The sequence below is a fragment of the Chionomys nivalis genome, chromosome 22, assembly GCF_950005125.1.
Source record: "Chionomys nivalis chromosome 22, mChiNiv1.1, whole genome shotgun sequence".
In the NCBI taxonomy this organism is placed as follows: Eukaryota; Metazoa; Chordata; class Mammalia; order Rodentia; family Cricetidae; genus Chionomys; species Chionomys nivalis.
The window spans coordinates 36787675-36808485 of NC_080107.1; the positions used below are offsets into that span (position 1 = coordinate 36787675).

A 20811-nucleotide genomic window follows, 5' to 3' on the forward strand; every position below is an offset into this window, starting at 1 on the left:
ACAAAACATACCAGAAATCAATTTTACTTTTAAGAAACAGCACACATATTCTCTTAAGAAGCACTCACATACTCTTAAATTCTCATTTGGGTTGCTATATTTATGAATATGGCTTACTATATTTTATTTTAAACCATGTTACAAAACCTTGAGTTATATGCACGAGAATAATTAAAACAGTAGTGGAGGCATTTATTGTCAACTGTGTGTGAATAAAATATGCTTTTTGCATTCTTACATTCACACGGAATTATTGGTCCATAATCATTGATTCTCATCTGCTGATCATATCATCTGCAAAGTGTTCAATGGACATTGCTTCAGCAATGATCTCTGCTCTACAATCAAGGAAATGTCACTGTCTGTCCTTGGACTATATTTTAATCCAAACCAGTCATGAAAATGCCTGAGAAGTCTCATAATTTTTTTACATTGTCAAAAAATACGATATTTGCTAAGTAATCAATGTAAATAGTTTAGTAGTTTATATGTTTATATAGCTTATTATCTATTCTTGAACGCCATGCTATTTTATCACAAAATTAGGTTTTGTATATAGACAAGGTACCTGTAGTTTATTTGAATTTTTAGAGAGTTAGCATTGAATCTATATCAAACTATTTATGGTATATACTATAAAATAAATGCAACAATTCTAAATTACTGACACCCATATTAATATAACTTTTGCTGAACATAGAGTAACTGATGCTCAGTAGAGAATCTGGAGATTGCATAGCTATGCTATGCTATAAAGTGTGTGGTTCAGAAAGTCGATTTCCTTCTTGAACTTCACTGTCTTCTTTTCATCAAGGATGGTTTTAATTACAGTTTCCAATGCTGAGACTCTGTTTTTGCCTCCCTTAATACTGAAGAAAGTAGCCATTCTGTGTGGTGCCCTGCCCCCATGGTTCATCGTTACTTTGAAATCCAGGAATCTTCCCAGACAGAAGAAATGGACCCCCTAGAAGCTTCTTCAAAACATTGTAAACAGTTCATGTTCTGGGTTCCTATTCACTCTTAGAATAGGAATACAGTTCATATGACAGAGAAAATGGGAACAACATTTTAGTTATTCTATGGGAAAGATGGCATTCAGACTCTCTTTACAAATCGGTTATCAGACAGGGACATTCTCCCCACTGCTGAAGTTCTAATATGCACAAATAATGCTACCTGGCCATCAAGAAGCATACAGGTCAATTGAAAACTATTCTTCTACTTTATCAGAAAGGCTTAAAGATTTTTTAAGCATTGGAATTTTAAAAGTAACTGATTTAAATTCATTTGGAAAACTTTTGTTTTCAGTTATCTTAAGATAAGTAAATGTTCTTTGCCATGTAAATGAGATTTAGAAACATATTACACATCCCGATCCTCAATGGCACATGTATGTATGAGGAGTTACCATTGTTTCTGTTCAGAGATATATGTGCTGGCATATTTCAGTTCATGGCAAAAATTACTCAGAATTTCCATTGTTAATTAAAATATTTTCATAGCATATTTTCATAGCAAATAGCAGTCTCTCTTCTTTACTGGAGCAACAAAACTAATGATTTAGGACAAAGACTTTATGAAACAAATTGACTGTATAACTACCAAGCAAATGCCTCCAGCAGATAGTATAACATATCTACAATCTTATGTCAACAATTTACAACTCTCCATACAGCAAAGTATGTCAAAGCCTATGAAGCATATTTAGCACATAAGAAATACGTTTTCTTTGAAATAGAGTAAACATAAGCTATAACAGAAGCAGAGAATCCTGCTGCTCACTTCAAGCACATATATGTGAATTTTCCTATGTAGTTTTTAAGCATTTAGCTTATGTTACAACTGTACCTTCTATCTCGATTTTTATAATTAAAATTTGTTAACCATCATTGCTAAAAATTGCACTTACTGCATCATCATTTCTTTTTTTCTTAGAATAAAACTCTTTGTGTTCATAAAGTCCAATACACCTGCGAGCCCCTCTAGAGTCAAGTCTCTTGTCAACCCTAAGATGGCTCCCTTAATTAGCATACATACTTCCCTGCTCCCATATCCACACTTCCTTTATCATAACCATCCCATTCCCCCAAGCTCCCCGCATCCTCCCCTTCTCTCCCCATTTCCCCTTAGCCCCATCTAACCCACCCCCAAGTTCCCGGTTTTTGCCTGGCAATCTTGTCTACTTCCCATATCCAGGCAGATGTTTTTCTTTGGGTTCACCTTCTTATTTAGCTTCTCTAGGATCACAAATTACAGGCTCAATGTCTTTTATTTATGGCTAGAAACCAATTATGAGGGAGTACATCCCATATTCATCTTTTTGGGTCTGGGTTACCTCACTCATGAGAGTGTTTTCTATTTCCATCCATTTGCATGCAAAATTCAAGATGTCATTGTTTTTTACTGCTGAGTAGTACTCTATTGTTTTTGATCATACTGCATGAACTGGCTTTGTGGGAGCCTAGCCTGTTTGGATGCTCACCTTCCTGGACCTGGATGGAGGGGGGATGACCTTGGACTTCCCACAGGGCAGGGAATCCTGACTCCTCTTCAGACTGGAGAAGGAGGGGGAATGGAGTGGGGGAGGGGGAGAGGAGTGGGAGGAGGGGGAGGGAAATGGGAGATGGGGAGGAGGCAGAAATTTTTTCAATAAAAAATAAATTAAAAAAGTGAAAAAAAAAACAAAGACCAATACAACATTGTAACTTTTGTGTAAGGTGATGATGAGTAAAATTAAGTAAAATAGAGATAGGCATGTGTCCAACAAAAGAAATTCAGCTTCCTACTCTCCTGTCATCATTTCTGCAGTCTGTAGAGAGCAATGTAAACTACACAAGTCTTGGCTATCTATCTGTATTGGCTCAATTAAATACTAGCTCTTTTGAATAATTTGCCATTTAGAGTAAAGTTAGAATTCTCTCTATGCCTAAGTTTGCTCAGTTACATGGAGAAAAGTAATGCAAATGCATTACACAGTTGCTTTGAGGTTTGAGCAGTAAGTTAAAGCAAGTACTCAGCAATAAATTTACGTAATGTCTAATGGCAATTAGATAATTAATGCTTGGCAGTTATTGCTTTTATTAGTGTCAACAGAGTTATTTTCAGAAAAAGGAAATATATGCACACACACACTCACGGAATAAAGACAAGAAAAAGTGCTGCTACTATAATGCCCACTGAACACAGAATCAGAGAGTCCTGTTGGAAACTGTCCATTATGGCCTGAAAATATGATTTAGCAATTAAGAGCACCGACTGCTCATCCAGAGGACAAAGTTTCAATTCCAAGAACCCACATGACAGCTCACAACTCTCTGTGGCAAAACACCAATGCACAAAAAATAAAATAAAGCAATCAAAAAAAGAAAAAAATATATATACTTTGGTTTCCGGGCTTTTTGTTTGCTTGTTTTTTTATGTTGTTGTTTTTGTTTTGTTTTTCTTTAAGAGAAACTTTTGCCATGAAGGTAACCTAGCTTATGATTTGCTATACTCTCCAAGTTGGACTCGAACTTGGAATTGTAGGGGTAAACTATTAGGCCCAGTCAATTACTTGCTCTCATTCTTCTGAATCATATTTTGTTTATAGACTAAAGGTAATTTACTAAGACATGGTCAGTTCTAAAGTTGAAAAAAGAACTCTCTGATACATATGACATTTCCATGGTTCTTCAAAGTTCCCATTGACTAAAATGTAGGAGTTATGATACCAGCCAAGCCCTGCTAACATTCAGAGAATGAATAGCTCATAGACAGTGATGTCTAATGCAAGACTGTGTTGTGGAAAACCTCAAGCAGAGATATTTCTAACAGAAGGCTGAGTTTCTCACCATCATTATGGAGAGCACACATCTCTATGTATGTGTTCCTCAGGCTGGATGTCTATTATTTATTCCTCTTTCATGTGGACAAAGAAATTATTGCATGGGCCACAGCTGTTATGTAATTAAACAATAAGTTAAAACAAAGAAATAAAGCATTTTAAGAAGATGATTAATGATTAGAGAAAACAGAGGCTGATTTTTCTCGTCCAAGACTCCAGACTGGAGAAGGGTGATCCCAACTGTCTCAATGATCACGTCCAGAAGTCAAGTTCTGAAATCAGACCTCAACATTGTGACAAAAACTCTTTCCACTAAGCCTAAAGTGAAGCCGTTAAGGCACGCTGTTTGATTTTAGTCCTATAAGAAATGTGTCCAACTACAATTAAATCAATTGTGAGCAAATTTTCAAAATTGACAGGAAAATTATAAAGAACAAAAGGTAACAATTGCACCAACAAATAGGCTGTTTTTGTTGTTGTTGTTTTAGAAAGCCTACCTACCCATTCCTAAGGCTATGTTTATGTTCCTTCTTGACCTATGAACCCTGGATTTTCCATGACAAAATCAGATAAATAAAATCCCTACCATACATAATTAAAAGTCAGTATCAATGTTTATTCTCCTATCATGTTGTTAAATATAATAATAGATATAGAAAGTCAGTAAATGTTTATTAAATACATTAAATAACTTAAAACTTTAAATGGAAAAGACTATGGCACAATATTCTAACATATAAATTTTCACATTACATTGTATTTTTAAATTATATTTTATTAAGTAATAGCCCATCCTTTAAAGCTTTCAAATTTTTCAATGATTTCTTTTAATTACTTTGAAATTAAATTTGAAAATTAGTATATTCTGTTCCATAGCTTCCTTTGGGGTGTTCCCCCTAAATGATCTCATTGCCTCTGCTTGCCTAACCTCTATCGGTTTTTCATTACCTCCTCATGTTGCTCAGAATGCAGATGATATAATACTATGCTTTTTTTTCTATCTTCAGAGCCCCAGACCTGTACAATGAAAGATTTTCTCTGCAGCAACGGGGACTGTGTTTCATCAAGGTTTTGGTGTGATGGAGAGTTTGACTGTGCAGATGGCTCTGATGAGGTAGGGATCTTTGTGAACAAGCACAAAAAAAGGTAATTCAGGTCTTGTACAGGGTTATCATCACTGAATATGATAAGTGTGACCAAGGAGAATTCTGCAGTGTACCCTGCTCTGGGTGACCTAAGATAGTTTTAATTTATGTGTTACGCTGCACAGACCTCATAGAATAACTGTGCTACTTCTGACAACTAAATATAGTGTGTTTTCTCTTCACTGTTGAATATCTGTTCAGGGAATTGTATGCTTAGAAATTCTCTTCCTGGTGTCCTTGCCATTTGTGGATTTGTTCATAAATTTGCCGGAGTATTTACAGCTCTTACTAATATTTTATGTATTTTAAATATTTTTTCTTCAGTGGCTCCAATCTTATAAATTTTACTGTGGGTCATCGATTTTCATGAAACTATGAGTTTCATGAAACCACAATTTCCTTAGATGATGGATCACAATCCATTTATTATAAGGCCTATGCTTTAGGTGAAATAGGAGATAATTTCTCTGGACAATTCTGCTAGTTTGAATTGTGTTTAGACTTCCCTGCTATGTATCACATGACTCTATGCAACTTTAAAACTAATCATACTGAAATGATACCAGCTTTTGGATTACATCATCCGGAGCAAATGCAGGAATGATCACTTTGAAAATTTTTCTTAGTTTTTTTCATTATGCAAGAGGAAAATAGGGGATGTAAGTAAACAAAGGGGGCAAAGGTTTTCAGTCCCTTTTGGAAGTCATTGCTTTTTCACTCACATAGTATTTCTATAGATACATATTGCTTCGTCGGCTAAAACATGCATTTGTTACTCATAGAAACAATTCCATTGAAGTAACTGAAGAGGATCCTTCCTAAAGCTTTCCCGGTTTCTGTTTCAGGTCTAACTTCCCTAAGTATCCACTGAGTCCCTTTCTGAGAGAGAAACACAACCTGCCTCTACTGTTTGTAGAACAGTGCACACAATGTATGGGTTTTCCAGTCTACCCCCACTCTTATAAGGACAGATACTTTTATTTCCTTGCCATTTGGAAAATTCACCCTAATGACAGCTACGAATGTGGTGTTTGAATGAGATTATGTGTGATTTTTCACCGCAAGAACACAAAAAATTAACCTCAGATTTTGCAAAAGTGTCTCAAGAGAAGTTGGAAAATATCCATTTTATTGAAGGACTATTCAGAAATCAAAATCTGAACTCTTTCTTAGGATTCTACAAGGAGACTAGTTTACATCGATGAGCCACATACTCATTTTGCATCTATAACTTAAAAATGTCTTAGACATTCCTAAGTCAGGAAAATATAGCTCATGCAACTTACTGATGCCATGGCAAGTTTTTGATTTTTATTTTGTTTCAGGTACTTCAAACATATTCCTAAAGTCTTATGATTTCTTGTTTTGTGTTATTACGAGATGTTCAAAATATATAAAAAAACATCAAAATTTAATTATAGTGTAAATCTTTTCCAAAATATTATTCATGTCAGAGTAAATATATTTACTAATAACTTTCATCTTATTCACTAAGTTCCTGGGCAAGTACTTTCCTGGTAAAATATATTTCCACTTACTAAGTGTCATCAAAGCAATGCTCTAAGGAAATTATTCTTTATTATTGTCTTCCCTTCCAGACAGTGTAGTCCACAGCAAATTCTATTTATTTTTCTTTAAAGCCTACAATAACATTTTATTTAATAAAAGACAGTGAAGCAAATGATCCAAAGGAGAACTTAGCACAAAAATAGAAAGGATAGTTGCATAAAGATTATATTACTAGGAAGTAGAAAAGTTAGGAGAATTGTATTTTTATGTATACATACCTATTCAGTGTTGATGTGCTCTTAACCATGTCTTCTCAAAACAATATAAAATAAAGTTTAAAGCTTTAATTTACTTAATTTAATTTCAATCATATGTCTCAGTTGCTTATATAGAGAACTATCTTTTAAAAATTTGCTTTTATTTGTTCAGTTTTTTTTTTGTATTTTGTTTGGAAAATGATGATGAACACATGCCACAATATAGATAAGATCAGAGAACAACATGAGAGAGTTTATTCTCTGTTTACCCCATGTGGGCTATGGGTATGGATCTTAGGTTGACTGGCAGTAAATAAAGCAACAAAAAAATAAATTTAAAAAAGCAATATGAGATCCTGCTTAATATTTCTTTTTTTCTAAACTATCTACCTCAAAACAGTATAAAACCAAGAGAAATCCAGTAGTAAGTGTTCACAGTGATTTATACAGATCATTTCCCACTTATTAGAAATGGGGCTACTGTGGGAAATGTGGAATTTCAGAACTGAGAAAAAATTTCATAACATGAAATGTTAGCAATGTCTTAGACTGTAAACACACATAACTAAAAGTATAGTGAGCACAGGGCATAGAGACAAGACTGAAAGTTTCTTGAGTGACAACAAGAACCAGTAAAGTATTCAAAATGAAGTTACTATGATGGACTGAAACCAAATAAGCTCAAAACCCATAATTCATAATAGCACTTAAAAAAAGATCATGAATGTCTCTTGGGTTTGCTAAAATATTAATATTGTTCAGAAAATATAAGTTGTGGCTGGAGAAATTGTGCCTCAGTAGTTAAGAGCACTTGCTAACAAGTTCCTGTAAGTACAGCTTCAAGGGAATCTAACTTTCTCTTTTAGTCTTCATAGAAACTGTATAATAAATATGCATATGTATATATATACATGTAAACAAAACATTTATTCACATAAAATTAAAACAAATAAGTCTTGAGGGGAAAGCCAGAAGGACTTGGTAGACGAGGATGAATATATTCAAAATATATTCATAAAATTCTCAAGGAAAAAAATTCTAGAAGAGATAATGGAACTTAAATTTAGAATGCACGGATATTATTTAAAGAATGAATAGAATATCTAAATAGTAAATAATTTTTCCAAAAAACAGAGAATTCAAAGTTTTATATAAGTGTAATCTTACCAATAGTCAATAAGCAGACCTACATTGAAACCTTACTTTGCCAAATTATATATTTGATTAACTAAAGATATTTCATGTGGTTTAAATACCCTAGTGGATTATTATTTGTGAGACACTGTAAATTTGCCAATATCATTTTCATGTTAAAATATTTTGGAATATATATATAGACATATATTTATACATGTAAATTTTATATTCATATATATACATAAATGTGGGAGAATGAAAGAAATGTTAATTGTGAAGTGTTGATGATTTAAACACTTCGTTCATAAGTATGAATGATCTTTATATATATGGGCTCAATTGTAAGTCACAACCAGGAAAATATACAACACACAAAAAGCTACAAGCCTACACATTTTATGAATGTAGATACAAAAAACTTTGCCATAATATTCGCGAATTAAATCCAACAGCATGGTAAAAGATTATTCACCATAATTATAGGCATGTGATTAATTATAGACATACAAGTATTACTCAATATATGCAAATTAGTAACAATAATACACTAAGACATAAAATGAAAAAACCTTGATTTTTATAAGGACAGGAAAAGAAGTTTAACTAAATTACAACATCTCTTAATTTTAAACACTGAATAAATTAAGTGTACAATACAGATAACTCAATAATGAAGTCCTCAATAATGAAATCATAGCCTGTTTATGTTCAGAAAAAAAAACTGGAAGTGTTTTCTGAGACTTAGTGTTAGACTAGAAGGTTCACTTTCATTCAACAGAGTCTTGAAGTCTTACTTTGTTGGAGATGAGTGTGGTCTTTCTGTGCTTTCTAGGTAGTCTTGGTGAACCTGGTACTCTCTACCACAGTACACAGAAATTTACATTAATGGCATTCATAATGGTACAGATTCTCCAGTTCTCCATCATCACTGCTTCCATATGCCTTGTATTTCAAACTATTCTTGAAACATTTATACTGTCCCAGAGTTAGATCCACTTCTGATAAAACTTCTTCTCAAAGGCATTCTCTAAAAGATACATGTTTGTTTATCTTGACAATCAATATTTTTTTGTTATTGTAGTTTTGAAAATGATATTTTACATTGGTCTTTGTGATCATAATATAAGAAATAATCCCCTTTTTTCATTATCACTTATGAAAGTCTCTGGCAAGTAATAATACTTTAATATTTGCGAAAGTATAGAAAGAAAATGTGAATTGTATTGAAGAAAGTCTAATAAATATCTGTTAGCAAATATAAAATTAAAAAATAGGAAAGACAGTTTCCTTCATTAACTGAGGATTAATCTTGAAAGAAGAACAATGATTTACCTCTTTACCCCAGGAATGTCTATAGCTGTGAGCTCCTAAGCCATTTGTAGGAAAGGAAAAAGTACAGATTGTAAAAAATAGAAACTTCTATGCAAGAGAAAAATATTAGTCCACAAAGATGCTTGGGCTGTACAGCTTATTAAAACCAATCTTCAAACCATGGCAAGTGAATATCACTTTCGATTATCTCATTCCCCACAAATATCTGGGAGATTTCCTACAGTATATATATTATCTTCTTTGACTTCTAATGAAATCTGTCCGTGAGCAAGCAGAAGTAGCCACAATGACAGACCATTGCATAGTGATTTAGGAGGAAATATCATAATGGAAAAATTGACTCACAAACAACTAAACGGTAAAAAGATCAGTTCAGAGGAAAAGAGATGAGGCATGAGAGCGAACACTAGGAGAAAAATGGATGACAGTGTGAAGTAGACTTCCCTAGGCTTCTTGTTTGTTTTATATGTGTTCCTCCCTGAATATTCAAATAGTTGAACTATAAGTAAAAAATAAAAAAAAAAACTTGAAACAGCTTTTATAAGTATGATAGAGGTCCTCAAGAAGGAAACAAATAAACAAACAGTGGAAGGAAATTAATAAGAAAGTAGAAATAGAATCAATAAAGAAAAACCAAATTGGGGGAAATCTGGAAATAAAAAATTAGGAACTCAATTTTGAACCACAGAGGCAAGCTTCACCATTATAATAAAACAGATGGAAGAAGGAATCCTGCCACTGAAAACACAATGTGCATAGATATATTGGTTAAAGAAAAGGAAAAAACAAAATACTCCTGGCACAAAATATCCAAGAAATATGGGAAAGTGTAAAACAACTAAATCTAAGAATAATAGGAATAAGGGAAATAAAAAATGCAGGTCAAAACATAAAATACTTACAACAAAACTCTTAGAATAAGTTTTCTCGAAATTAAAGATGTCTATTAACATACAAGAAACATATAGAACACCAAATAGACTGCACAAGAAAAGGAAATCCCTTTGGCACATTATAATCAAAACTATAAATGTACCAAACAAAGAAAGGATAGTAAAACCATTAAGGAAAAGAAAGACCATGAAACATATAAAAGCAGAAGTATTAGTATTACACCTGAGTACTGAATGGAGACTCTAAGGAAAAGAATAGCTTCGACTTTAATGCCAGCTCAGATTATTATGCCCAACAATACTTTCAAACACAGTAGATGAAGAAATTCATGATATATTTAAGTTTAAGAAGTACCTATCACAAATCTAACTTTATAAAAAGTGATAGAAGGTAAAGAATGTAAAGACATTTTCTATAGAAGTTAGCTACATACAGGGAAAAATAATCTCAGACTAACTAAATCAAAAGAAAGGGAGTACACACAAACACACACCACCACCATCGTCAACAGCAACAAGCAAAATAATAGGAAAAAATTCATTGTAATTTGATAGCTCTCATTCAATGGTGTCATCTTCTTAATAAAAATCCAGAAACTAACACAATTTATGTGAAAACAAGATCCACCCTTATGTTGCATAAAAAAATAAATAAAAAGCTAGAAAAAATAACCTAGTCTAGAATTCTATCAGTCTTCAAGAAGAGTTAATGCCAATACTTCTCCAAAGATTCTACAGAAAAAAACATATTGGACATTTTCCAATTTATTTTATGAGACCACAGTTACCAATAAATCTAAATCACATAACAACTCAAGAAAGAAAGCAAATTATAGACCAATTTTCCTTTTGAACATATGTGCAAAAATGGTCAATAAAATGCTTGCAAACTTAATCAAGTTCATGAACACACTGAAAGGATCAACCACCATGTTCAAGTAGCCTTCACACCAGAGATTCAGAGATGGCTCAGCATACATAATCAATAAATGTAATTCACCCTATAAACAAGTTAAAATAAAAACACATAGTCATCTCATTAGATATAGAAAAGTCCTTTGACAAAATCCAACTCTCTTTCATAATATAATTATTAGACAGATTATGGACACAGGGGACATATCTAAATAAAACAAAGTCAGTTTACAGCAAGTATATAGCAAATACCAGCTTAAATAAAGAGAAACACAAATTAATTCCACTAAAATTAGTGGAGAAGTGAAGAAGGCAATGTTTTTTTTTTTTTTTTAGTTTTTTTTTTTTTACTTATTTATTTATTTTTATTCTTTTTTAATTAAAATTTCCACCTGCTCCCCATTTCCCATTTCCCTCCCCTCCTCCCAAATATTGCCCTCCCCCCACTTCCCTCCCCCTATCCCCACTCCTCTTCTCCTCCCCCCACTCCATTCCCCCTCCCTCTCGATACTGAAGAGCAGTCCAAATTCCCTGCCCTGCGGGAAGACCAAGGTCCTTCTATCTACGTCCAGAAAGGTGAGCGTCCAAACAGGCTAAGCTCCCACAAAGCCAGTTCATGTATTAGGATCGAAACCTAGTGCCATTGTCCTTGGCTTCTCATCAGTCTTCATTGACCGCCATGCTCAGAGAGTCCGGAATCAACCCATGCTTATTCAGTCCCAGACCAGCTGGCCTTGGTGGGCTCCCAATAACTCAGTTCCACTGTCACAGTGGGTGGGTGCATCCCTCGTGGTCCTGATTTTTTGCTCATGTTCTCCCTCCTTCTGCTCCTCATTTGGACCTTAAGAGCTCAGACCGTTGCTCCAAATTGAGACTCTGTCTCTACCTCGATCCATCGCCAGATGAAGGTTCTAAGGTGATATGCAAGATATTCATCAGTATAGGATAGGGTCATTTCAGGTTCCCTCTCCTTAGTTGCCCAAGGTACCAGCTGGGGACATATTCCTGGACACCTGCGAACCCCTCAAGAGTCAAGTCTCTTGCCAACCCTAAGATGGCTCCCTTAGATAGGATATATACTTCGCTGCTCCCGTATCCATCTGAAGAAGAAGGCAATGTTATCCAATCTTTCCACACCTATTCATTATAGTAATCGAAACTTTACCATGAAAAATAAGACAACTGAAGGAGATCACGGCGGGGGGAAAACCTGGAAAGTATCTTTAGATTTACACAATATGATAATATACATAAATTACCAGAAATTTCATAGGAATGTGCAATAGCTGATAAACAAACTCAGTAAAGTATTTGAATAGAAAATTAACTCACACAAATCAGTAGACTTCTTATATACTAATGACAAATGATCTGAGAAAGAAATCAGGGAAAATCACTTCTCACAATAATATAAAATATTTTGGAGTATCTCTACCCTAGCAAATGAAATAATTGCATGATAAAAACTTTAAGTCTTTGAAGAAACACATTGCAGAAGATGCCAAAAAATAGGACGATCTTCCATTCTCATTAATCATTATGATTAACATAGTAAAAATGTTACTAAAAGCAATCTACAGATTTATTAGGGGTAGATCCTGGTTCCACTGCCAGAGACCCCTCAGATAGTGCAAACTTCACTACGGTCTCCCACATATGGAGGGCTTAGTTTGGTCCCGTGGAAGCTTCACAGCTGTCAGTCTTAGTCCTAGTTCATGAGTTTCCACGAGCTTGGTTCAGCTGTCTCTGTAGATTTCTCCATCACGATCTTGACCTCCCTTGCTTATATTCTCTCTCTCTTTGAATGGTTTCCCAGAGCTCACCCTGGTGCTTGGCTATGGATCTCTGCATATAGTTACATCAGTTATTGAATAGTTGGGGTATTCACTAATCTGATTACAGGAGAAGGCCAGTTCGGTCACTCTCTCCACTATTGCTAGAAGTCTTAGCTGGAGTTATACTTGTGTATTGGGAATTTCCCAGGCACCAGGTTTCTCCCTAACCCCACAGAAGCTCTCTCTATAAAGATTTCTCTTTCATTGTTCTCCTCCTCTGCTGGTCTCCCCCCTCAATCATCCCATTACCCCATATTCTCATCTTCCATTCTTCCCTTTTACTGCTCCCAACACATCCCCAGTTTACCTAGGAGATCTCACCTAATTTCCCTTCCTAGGGCAATTCATGTGTACCTCTTAGGGCTTTCCTTGTTACCTAGCTTCTCCTGAGCTGTGGATTGAAGTCTAGTTATCCTTTGTCTTATGTCTAATAACCACTTATAAAAATAAGAACCTACAGTATTTGTCTTTTTTACCTGGGTTGCCTTGCTGTGGATAGGAAAGATGCCTCAGTAGTTATGAGCCCTTGTTGCTGTTTCAGAGGTCCTGAGTTCAATTTCCAGAAGCCATATAGTGTATCAAAACTTTTTTGATATTATACCTGGCAGAATAGCTAAGATCAGCAACAAAGCAGTGACATGTAATTCAGGCAAAGATGTAGAGAGTCAGAATTCATATATTACTGGTGGAAGTGGGAAATTATACAGCCACTATAGAAATTACTGTGGTGGTTCCTCATGTGCACGATCATACATATCTATTAAGATTCAGCTAAGCCACATGTGGTGGCTTGAGTGAGAATGGACCCTATAAGAACATAAGGAGTTACACTATTGGTAGATGTAGCTTTGTTGGAGCAGGTGTGACATTGTTGGAGGAAGTATGTCACTGGAGACAGGCTTGAGGTTTCAGAAGCTCCAGCAAAGTGGTTCATTGTTTCCTCCTGCTGCCAACACCTCTCTATGTGGAACTTTCAGGTCCTCTCTGTCCCCATGTCCTCCTGCATGCCACCATACTTCCAGCCAAGACAATGATGGACTAAATCTCTGCACTGTCAGCCAGTCCCAATCAAATGCATTTTGTTGTTTTTGTTGTGTTTTGTTTTTGTTTGTTTTTTATAAGCATTTCTGTGGTCATGGTGTTTCTTCACAGCAAAAGAACATTGACTGAGAAGAAATTGGTACTGGGGACTTGGGTATTGCTGTGAGAGTCCTGACCATGTTTTTGTCAACAGTATTTTAGGACTTTTGGTTAAAGCATTGGAATGCCTTGAGCCTGACTTACTGGGCCATAGTAGTAGGAACCTGAACGACATTGATGCCAAGGGTGATTTGAAGTGTGAGTGCCTGACTCAAAAGGTTTCAGAAAAAATATTATTATGTGTCCTAGAAATCATTCTTGTGATATTTTGGCAAAGAATCTGACTGCTTTTACCATTGTCTGAAAAGTCTGCCTGAAGTTAAAGTGAAAAGATTTGGAAGAATTGCATTTGCAGAGATTTAAAAGAAGCATAGTGTAGACTGTGTCATGTGGTTATTAGTGGCCAATTTTATATAGATTTATGATGACAAGGAGCAAGCTGAACATGGAAAAATACAAAATGTACAGTTTGAAGAGAAAAGGAGCACTGGAAAGTGTAAAATTTTAAAGAAAAGCCTCATGTGAAGTGAAATAAAAGGAGTGTTGATCTCAGATCAAGACACCATTCAGCTCAGTTTCCACTTGAGAAGAACAATTACATGAGAGTGAAAGGAAAGAAAGGAAAGCGTGACGTATGGTGATATATACCTTTAACCCCAACACTCTGAAGGCAGAGGCTCATGAATCACTGAGTTCAAGGCCATCCTAGTCTACAGAGCTCTCTCTCTCTCTCTCTCTCTCTCTCTCTCTCTCTCTCTCTCTCCTCTCTTTTCTTGTAGTTTGCTGCTCTAGCTATAGAACTTAAGAGCTTTCTCTCCAGTACTGTCTCTGCTTCTGAGCCATGATAATAAAAGACCTCTAAACCTGTAAGCCATCCCCAATTAATTATTTTCCTTTATAAAAGTATTTGAGGTCATGGTGTCTCTTCATAGCAATACAACCGAAGACACTTGCTCAACCATGATCATCTCTATTCTATTCTATTCTATTCTATTCTATTCTATTCTATTCTATTCTATTCTATTCTATTCTATTCTATTCTATTCTATTCATAATAGTCACAAATTGTAAACAACTACATGCCCAGTAACAGAAGAATAGATAAAGAAAATGTGTTACATTTATACAATGTAGTATCGTTCAGCCAGTAAAACAATGAAATCGTGAAATTGGCAGTCTAATGGATAGAATTAGAAAACAATCATCCATATTGAGATATCCCTGACTCAGGGAAACAAATCTTTTCCTTCCTCGACCATCATCAGAGAAGCATCCTCCTGCAGCAGATATGAACAAATATAGAGACGCATAGCCAGACATTATGCAGAGAGAAAGATAAACCTTGAAATATCAATCCTAAATGGTCCATAAACATCATAGCTCAGCTAACCCTATAGAACATGAGGCAGAAAGAATGTAAGAGCCAGAACGGATGGAAGAAAACAAGAAAACAATACACTCTAAATCAACATGAGCAAAGCTCATATGATCTCACAGTGACTGAAGCAACATGCATAGAGCCTTCTCGGGTCTTCACCAGGTTCTCTGCATTTAGAGTATGGCTTCCAGATAAGTGTTTCTATGGGATTAGTGGATGCAAATGAATAGGTCTCTAACTCTTTGGCCTACTCTTAGTCTCCTTTCCTTCTCTTGATCTGTCTTTTCCAACTTCAATGTTCTAGATTTTGTTTTATCTTATGATAACCACTGGACTGTCATATATTCTGGATGAGGGAAATCAGTGTTCTCTAGTGTAATAACAGTTTATCAACCACTATAGGGCATGTCTCATGTTAAAGAGTAGCTCGCCAACCAAGGACTCCACAAATTTGTGTGTTTTAGTTACTAAAAGTTGAAATGACTGTAATTGAGGATAAATATTTTCCAGTCTGTTCCTCACCTTCTTCGGGTGACATGAATTGAGTTCTTGAGCTACACGATAGCAGACATATTGTTGGTCTCTTTCTTTAAAAAGGAATGTCCCAATAATTTGAATTTGTATTTACGTTCAGAACTTTCAAATCTGGGTGACAGATACCAGCCCTGGGATGCAAGTGTAAAATATGGCTTATCTGGAAGAGACTGTTGTTGGATATAATAAAAGGACACTTTCCTAACTGTACTGCCTTTAGTGTAAGAAAAGAAAAAAAAGAACCTTTTCTTTTAAACATAAGCAATGTTAAGTCTTGATTTGCTAAAAGTAGTTACAGTCCCATAGGTGTTATTCCACAAAGGACAACTCTCTTCGAATTGCATTTGAAAAGTCTGATCACCTTTTTACAAAGATATTAATTTCTTCACATGTACACAATTTGCAAGTAATTTATTTCTTCACATGTATATTTGCATGTACACATGTGTGGAGGTACAATTGATGGCCAAAGAGGGTTCAAGAAGAACTTAAGAAAAGGATACCATGAAATAAAGAGGTAGAGAGGGGAGGGAGAACACGGGAGGATATGAAGGAAGAAAAGGGAAATGAAAAATGAAGTAATTATATTTTAACTTAAAAATAAAAATTGAAAAATTGAAAAAGTAAGACTATTCACAGAAAAAACTGAAATTATTATCTGTCTCTTGTACTCACAGGCCAGCAATGAACATATGCTACATCTTATGTCGTTCTTGTGACTTTTAAACCCTTATAAACGTTGTTGTCTTTTGGCTTTGCAGATATTTTTCTTAAAACAATTAATTTAATTATCTCTCTGTTATTATTTGGCAGAAAAATTGTGAAACAAGTTGTTCCAAAGATCAGTTTCAGTGTTCCAATGGTCAATGCCTTTCAGCAAAATGGAAGTGTGATGGGCATGAAGATTGTAAATATGGAGAAGATGAGAAGAACTGTGAGCCAGGTAAATGAGAGTAGGAAATCTAAATTACTGGCTATTTTAAACTTGATTCAATTTAAATCAATATGTTTTGTCCAGAAAACTCTGGCACAGATCCACATGATACTGACTTTTAAAGATCAATTGAAGTATCTGTGAATTAGTTCTTTGTGTATCTTCCTGTTTTTCAAAGACACTTTGGCAGATAAAATAACTAGTTATGTATGGGGTCCAAAAATCAGTCTTGGAATTGATCTCACTTATTATAAAATGAAATTTGATTTAAATGCAGTATCAAGGTTTTAGTCACAGAAGGTGAGGTTCTGAAACAGATGGCAGCGGTTGCATGGGCCAGCTGAGATGCACATGCATTCTTTTGTATTTATGACTCATAACAAGTCAAATGAAAATTAGAAGGTCATAAAGGGTATAGAAAAATAATTTAGTTCATATGTTTCTGTTCTTTAAACATGATTCTAAATTATGCTCATTAAATATAAGATGCTTATCAAGATATTTCAGTTATGATGTTTTATAGGAAAACAAATTCAAAAGACCATGATATCATTTGTGTATAAGTACAAAAGCATAGACTTGGGAGACAAGGCCCTAGAAACAGTTTACTCACTGCTGTGAACTTTGCTCAAGCTATGATCTGTATTGAAATGGATCATGTTTTTCTTTCTGTTTCCAGATGTATTCTTAGCCATTGTACCTATCAGATTTGCTAGACAAAACTGCTCTATAAAACAATTGAAACTCAAGGGTGCCTTTTATACCTTTGCTTAAGCAATTAGACCTCAGACTGATTGTAAAGTAATTTAAGACACATCATTACCAAATATAAGGTCAAACACTAGAAGTCTCATTAAAAGCCTTAAAATCCAAAAATTAAGCTATCACAAATTATATGATAATTAATTGAAACTGGGATATGGTAGTAATTTATCCACTTAACTCTGCTCAAGAACAAAAATACCTGCCCAACAAGGTGGTACACACCTTTTATCTCGGAACCTGGGAGGCAGAGGAAGGAAGATCTGTAAATTTGAGGCCAGTCAGATGTATAGAATGTGTTCCACAATAGCTAGGACTACACAAAGAAACTCTTTAAAAAAAAAAAAAAAAAAAAGCCAGTACGTGCAGTAGGATCAAAAACCCATTGCCATTGTTCTTGAGTTCTCAGTAGTCCTCATTGTCCATTATTTTCAGCAAGTCCAGTTTTATCCCATGCTTTTTCAGACCCAGGCCAGCTGGCCTTGGTGAGTTCCTGATAGAACATCCCCATTGTCTCAGTGTGTGGGTGCACCCCTCGCGGACCTGAGTTCCTTGCTCATGCTCTGTCTCCTGTTCTTGATTTGGACCTTGAGATTTCAGTCCGGTGCTACAATGTGGGGGAGCCTAGGCAGTTTGGATGCTAACCTTACTAGACCTGGATGGAGGTGGGTGGTCCTTGGACTTCCCACAGGGCAGAGAACCCGGATTACTCTTAGGGATGATGAGGGAGGGGGACTTGATGGGGGAGGGGGAGGGCAATGGGAGGTGGTGGCGGGGAGAAGGAAGAAATCGTTAATAAATAAATAAACAATAAAAAAAGAAAAAAGAAAACAAAAAAAAAACAAAACAAAAAAAATAGAATGAGGATAGAAGCCAGTTTTAAGTGTGTTTGATATATCCCAATGTTAGGTATACCCTAATTTGCATAGGACATTCTTTTTGATGATTGTCCTGACTGGAAGTTTGGCAGCGGTTCTCTATATTCTCAGCAGAGTCCTTTGGGGGGCATGAAGTCATACAGCCAACCACTGTATTCATGAAGAGTTAGTAACTTGGTAGAAATGGAAAAAGTAATAAAATCCTTTATACAAAAAAAAAAACTAAATAAATAATAAAGAAAAAAGAAAAAGAAAGAATATAAAATCTACAGAATTGGTCTCATAGCTACTAAATGGTTTTTTTTTTCATTATGAAAGTAGACTTTTATGATAATTTAAAACTGTGAGAAATTCACTTAACTCTTCATAATGAACAGAAAAGGATCTCAATGATTTTTCTTGTTCATTAAGTCTAGTGTAATAAGTCCTTACTTCACATCACAGCCAATTACACCTTTGAAATGTCCTGCCTATAAAAAAATAGTGTAAATAACAATTTAAATGGTTCCTAATGCTAGTTGTTGAACATTTTTAAATAACATAACCTAATTTTAGTCTGCACATGAATTCATAGTTGCATATGTTTGTATATATTTTACCTTCTGTATCAGTCATCATTTTTGCTAATCTAAACTTCAGCTTTCTAATTGTTTAGCCTTTCCTGCTTGCTCATCAAGTGAATATATGTGTGCCAACGGAGGATGTCTGTCAGCGTCTTTGAAATGTAATGGCGAACCTGACTGTGCTGATGGTTCAGATGAGGTAAAAATATCATTTGTTTCAAGTTTTGAATTACTTGAACTGGGGTTGAAAAAACAAGTGCAAGAAAAAAATAAGCAGAAGTTTGACTATCAGAACTATCTGAAATTTTATATAGCTGTATGTTTTACGGGTATATAATTTCTACAGAAAATAGAAGGTTCTTCATTCTGTCTGTATCTTAAAGCATGGTTTTGCTTGTAGAGGTTGTGTTCATTAAGACAAAGTTAAATCTCACTCTATAGCTGACATCTAGTATTGTGAATTTCCTAGTGATTCCATCAACATTAATGAAGACCACTATTTTCCCACTGTGTTTGAGCAGATGGACTGTGTTATAGAATGTAAGGAAGATCAGTTTCGTTGCAAAAATAAAGCATACTGTATTCCGATTCGATGGCTGTGTGATGGAATTTATGACTGCGTGGATGGCAGCGATGAAGAGAATTGTGGCAGAGGTAAGGTGGTGGTGATGGTGGTGATTGTGTGTCTATCTGTACGAGTCTTCATAAATGAGAGAATGGAAGTTATGTTGTGGGATAGTATCTACAGAATAGGCAAATGAAAGGATCTATGAATAATTATTTTAGTTCTTTCTGCTTCCATTCCACTCTCCCTTTAGTAAATAAAAAAAATCCACAAAATTTTGAAGCAGGATGTAAGCCCAAACTATGCACAATGAGAGAAAACTCACTCAGATGTAAGAGTTTATATAGAGTACTGGATGGCAGGCTTTCTCCAGACTAGACGTAAGTTCAGTGCTAAAATGTGAGCTACAGATGACACAGCATCTGGGTGGGAGGATGGATGACAACAGCCTCTGTAGAGTCAAGACATAGCCTATGTAGAAAAATGATAAGTATTTAAGAAAACAGGACACAGCATCTGTAAAGAGAGGACACAATAGTCATACAAGACATGCTTCTAGAGTTCTCTAGACTGCTCACATGTTCTCCAGGTTCTACATCTGCCTCGCTTCTATGTGGCTTTTCTTACTCTGAAAGAGTGGAAGGATCACGTGGTTTTTGGATTGTACCAAGTTGTCACCTCTATGATATGTAACTTTTAATTTGTGTCAGACATTTTCTTCTTGTCATGTTGTTGAGACGATGCCTTGTACTTTTTTCACTCTGGAAGATCATTTTCAATTTTAGTATGAATTTTTTTATAGCTGTTTGAATAGCAATTTTTTGAAACTATGTTTTCTTGTACATCATGCCTAAAACAGCCAGTTTTGTTGTTGTAAGTTAATTAAAAAAAATTATGTCCTGAAACACAGGTTGTATGATTTGTTTTTTTTTTTGTCTGTTTGTTTATATGGTAGCTGTTGTAATTATATCACAGCTTTCTCCCAGTGAATTTTACCTTTCAACACCTTAAATTTTATTAAAAGAGATGATACCACCATAGGCTTCCAAACGTATTTTAAAAGTGTTGACAATTATAGTGTTTAATTTTATCTGAAGAAGTAACTTTGATATTGATAAATACTTCTCAGATCTTGAGATTTTAGATTTTAGAAAGCTAAAATAAACCTTCCTTTTATTATAATTGATGTCCTGTCACCTTGAAGTGGGACA

At 34.9% G+C, this 20811-nt stretch overlaps 1 protein-coding gene across 7 annotated transcripts in view; it reads left to right on the plus strand.

The window, feature by feature from the left end:
- The window catches only part of Lrp1b (LDL receptor related protein 1B), a 1777797-nt gene that overhangs the window by 1636773 nt on the left and 120213 nt on the right, over window positions 1-20811 (plus strand). For all 7 annotated transcript variants that reach the window (XR_009056008.1, XM_057755646.1, XM_057755649.1 and 4 more), the window contains exons 68-71: window positions 4831-4937; window positions 16712-16841; window positions 19128-19234; window positions 19557-19689. Coding sequence is in view for 6 of the 7 variants with exons in the window: in XM_057755646.1 (XP_057611629.1) it covers window positions 4831-4937; window positions 16712-16841; window positions 19128-19234; window positions 19557-19689 (477 nt within the window). In the remaining variant the exon portion in view is untranslated. The remainder of the gene's footprint in view (window positions 1-4830; window positions 4938-16711; window positions 16842-19127; window positions 19235-19556; window positions 19690-20811) is intronic.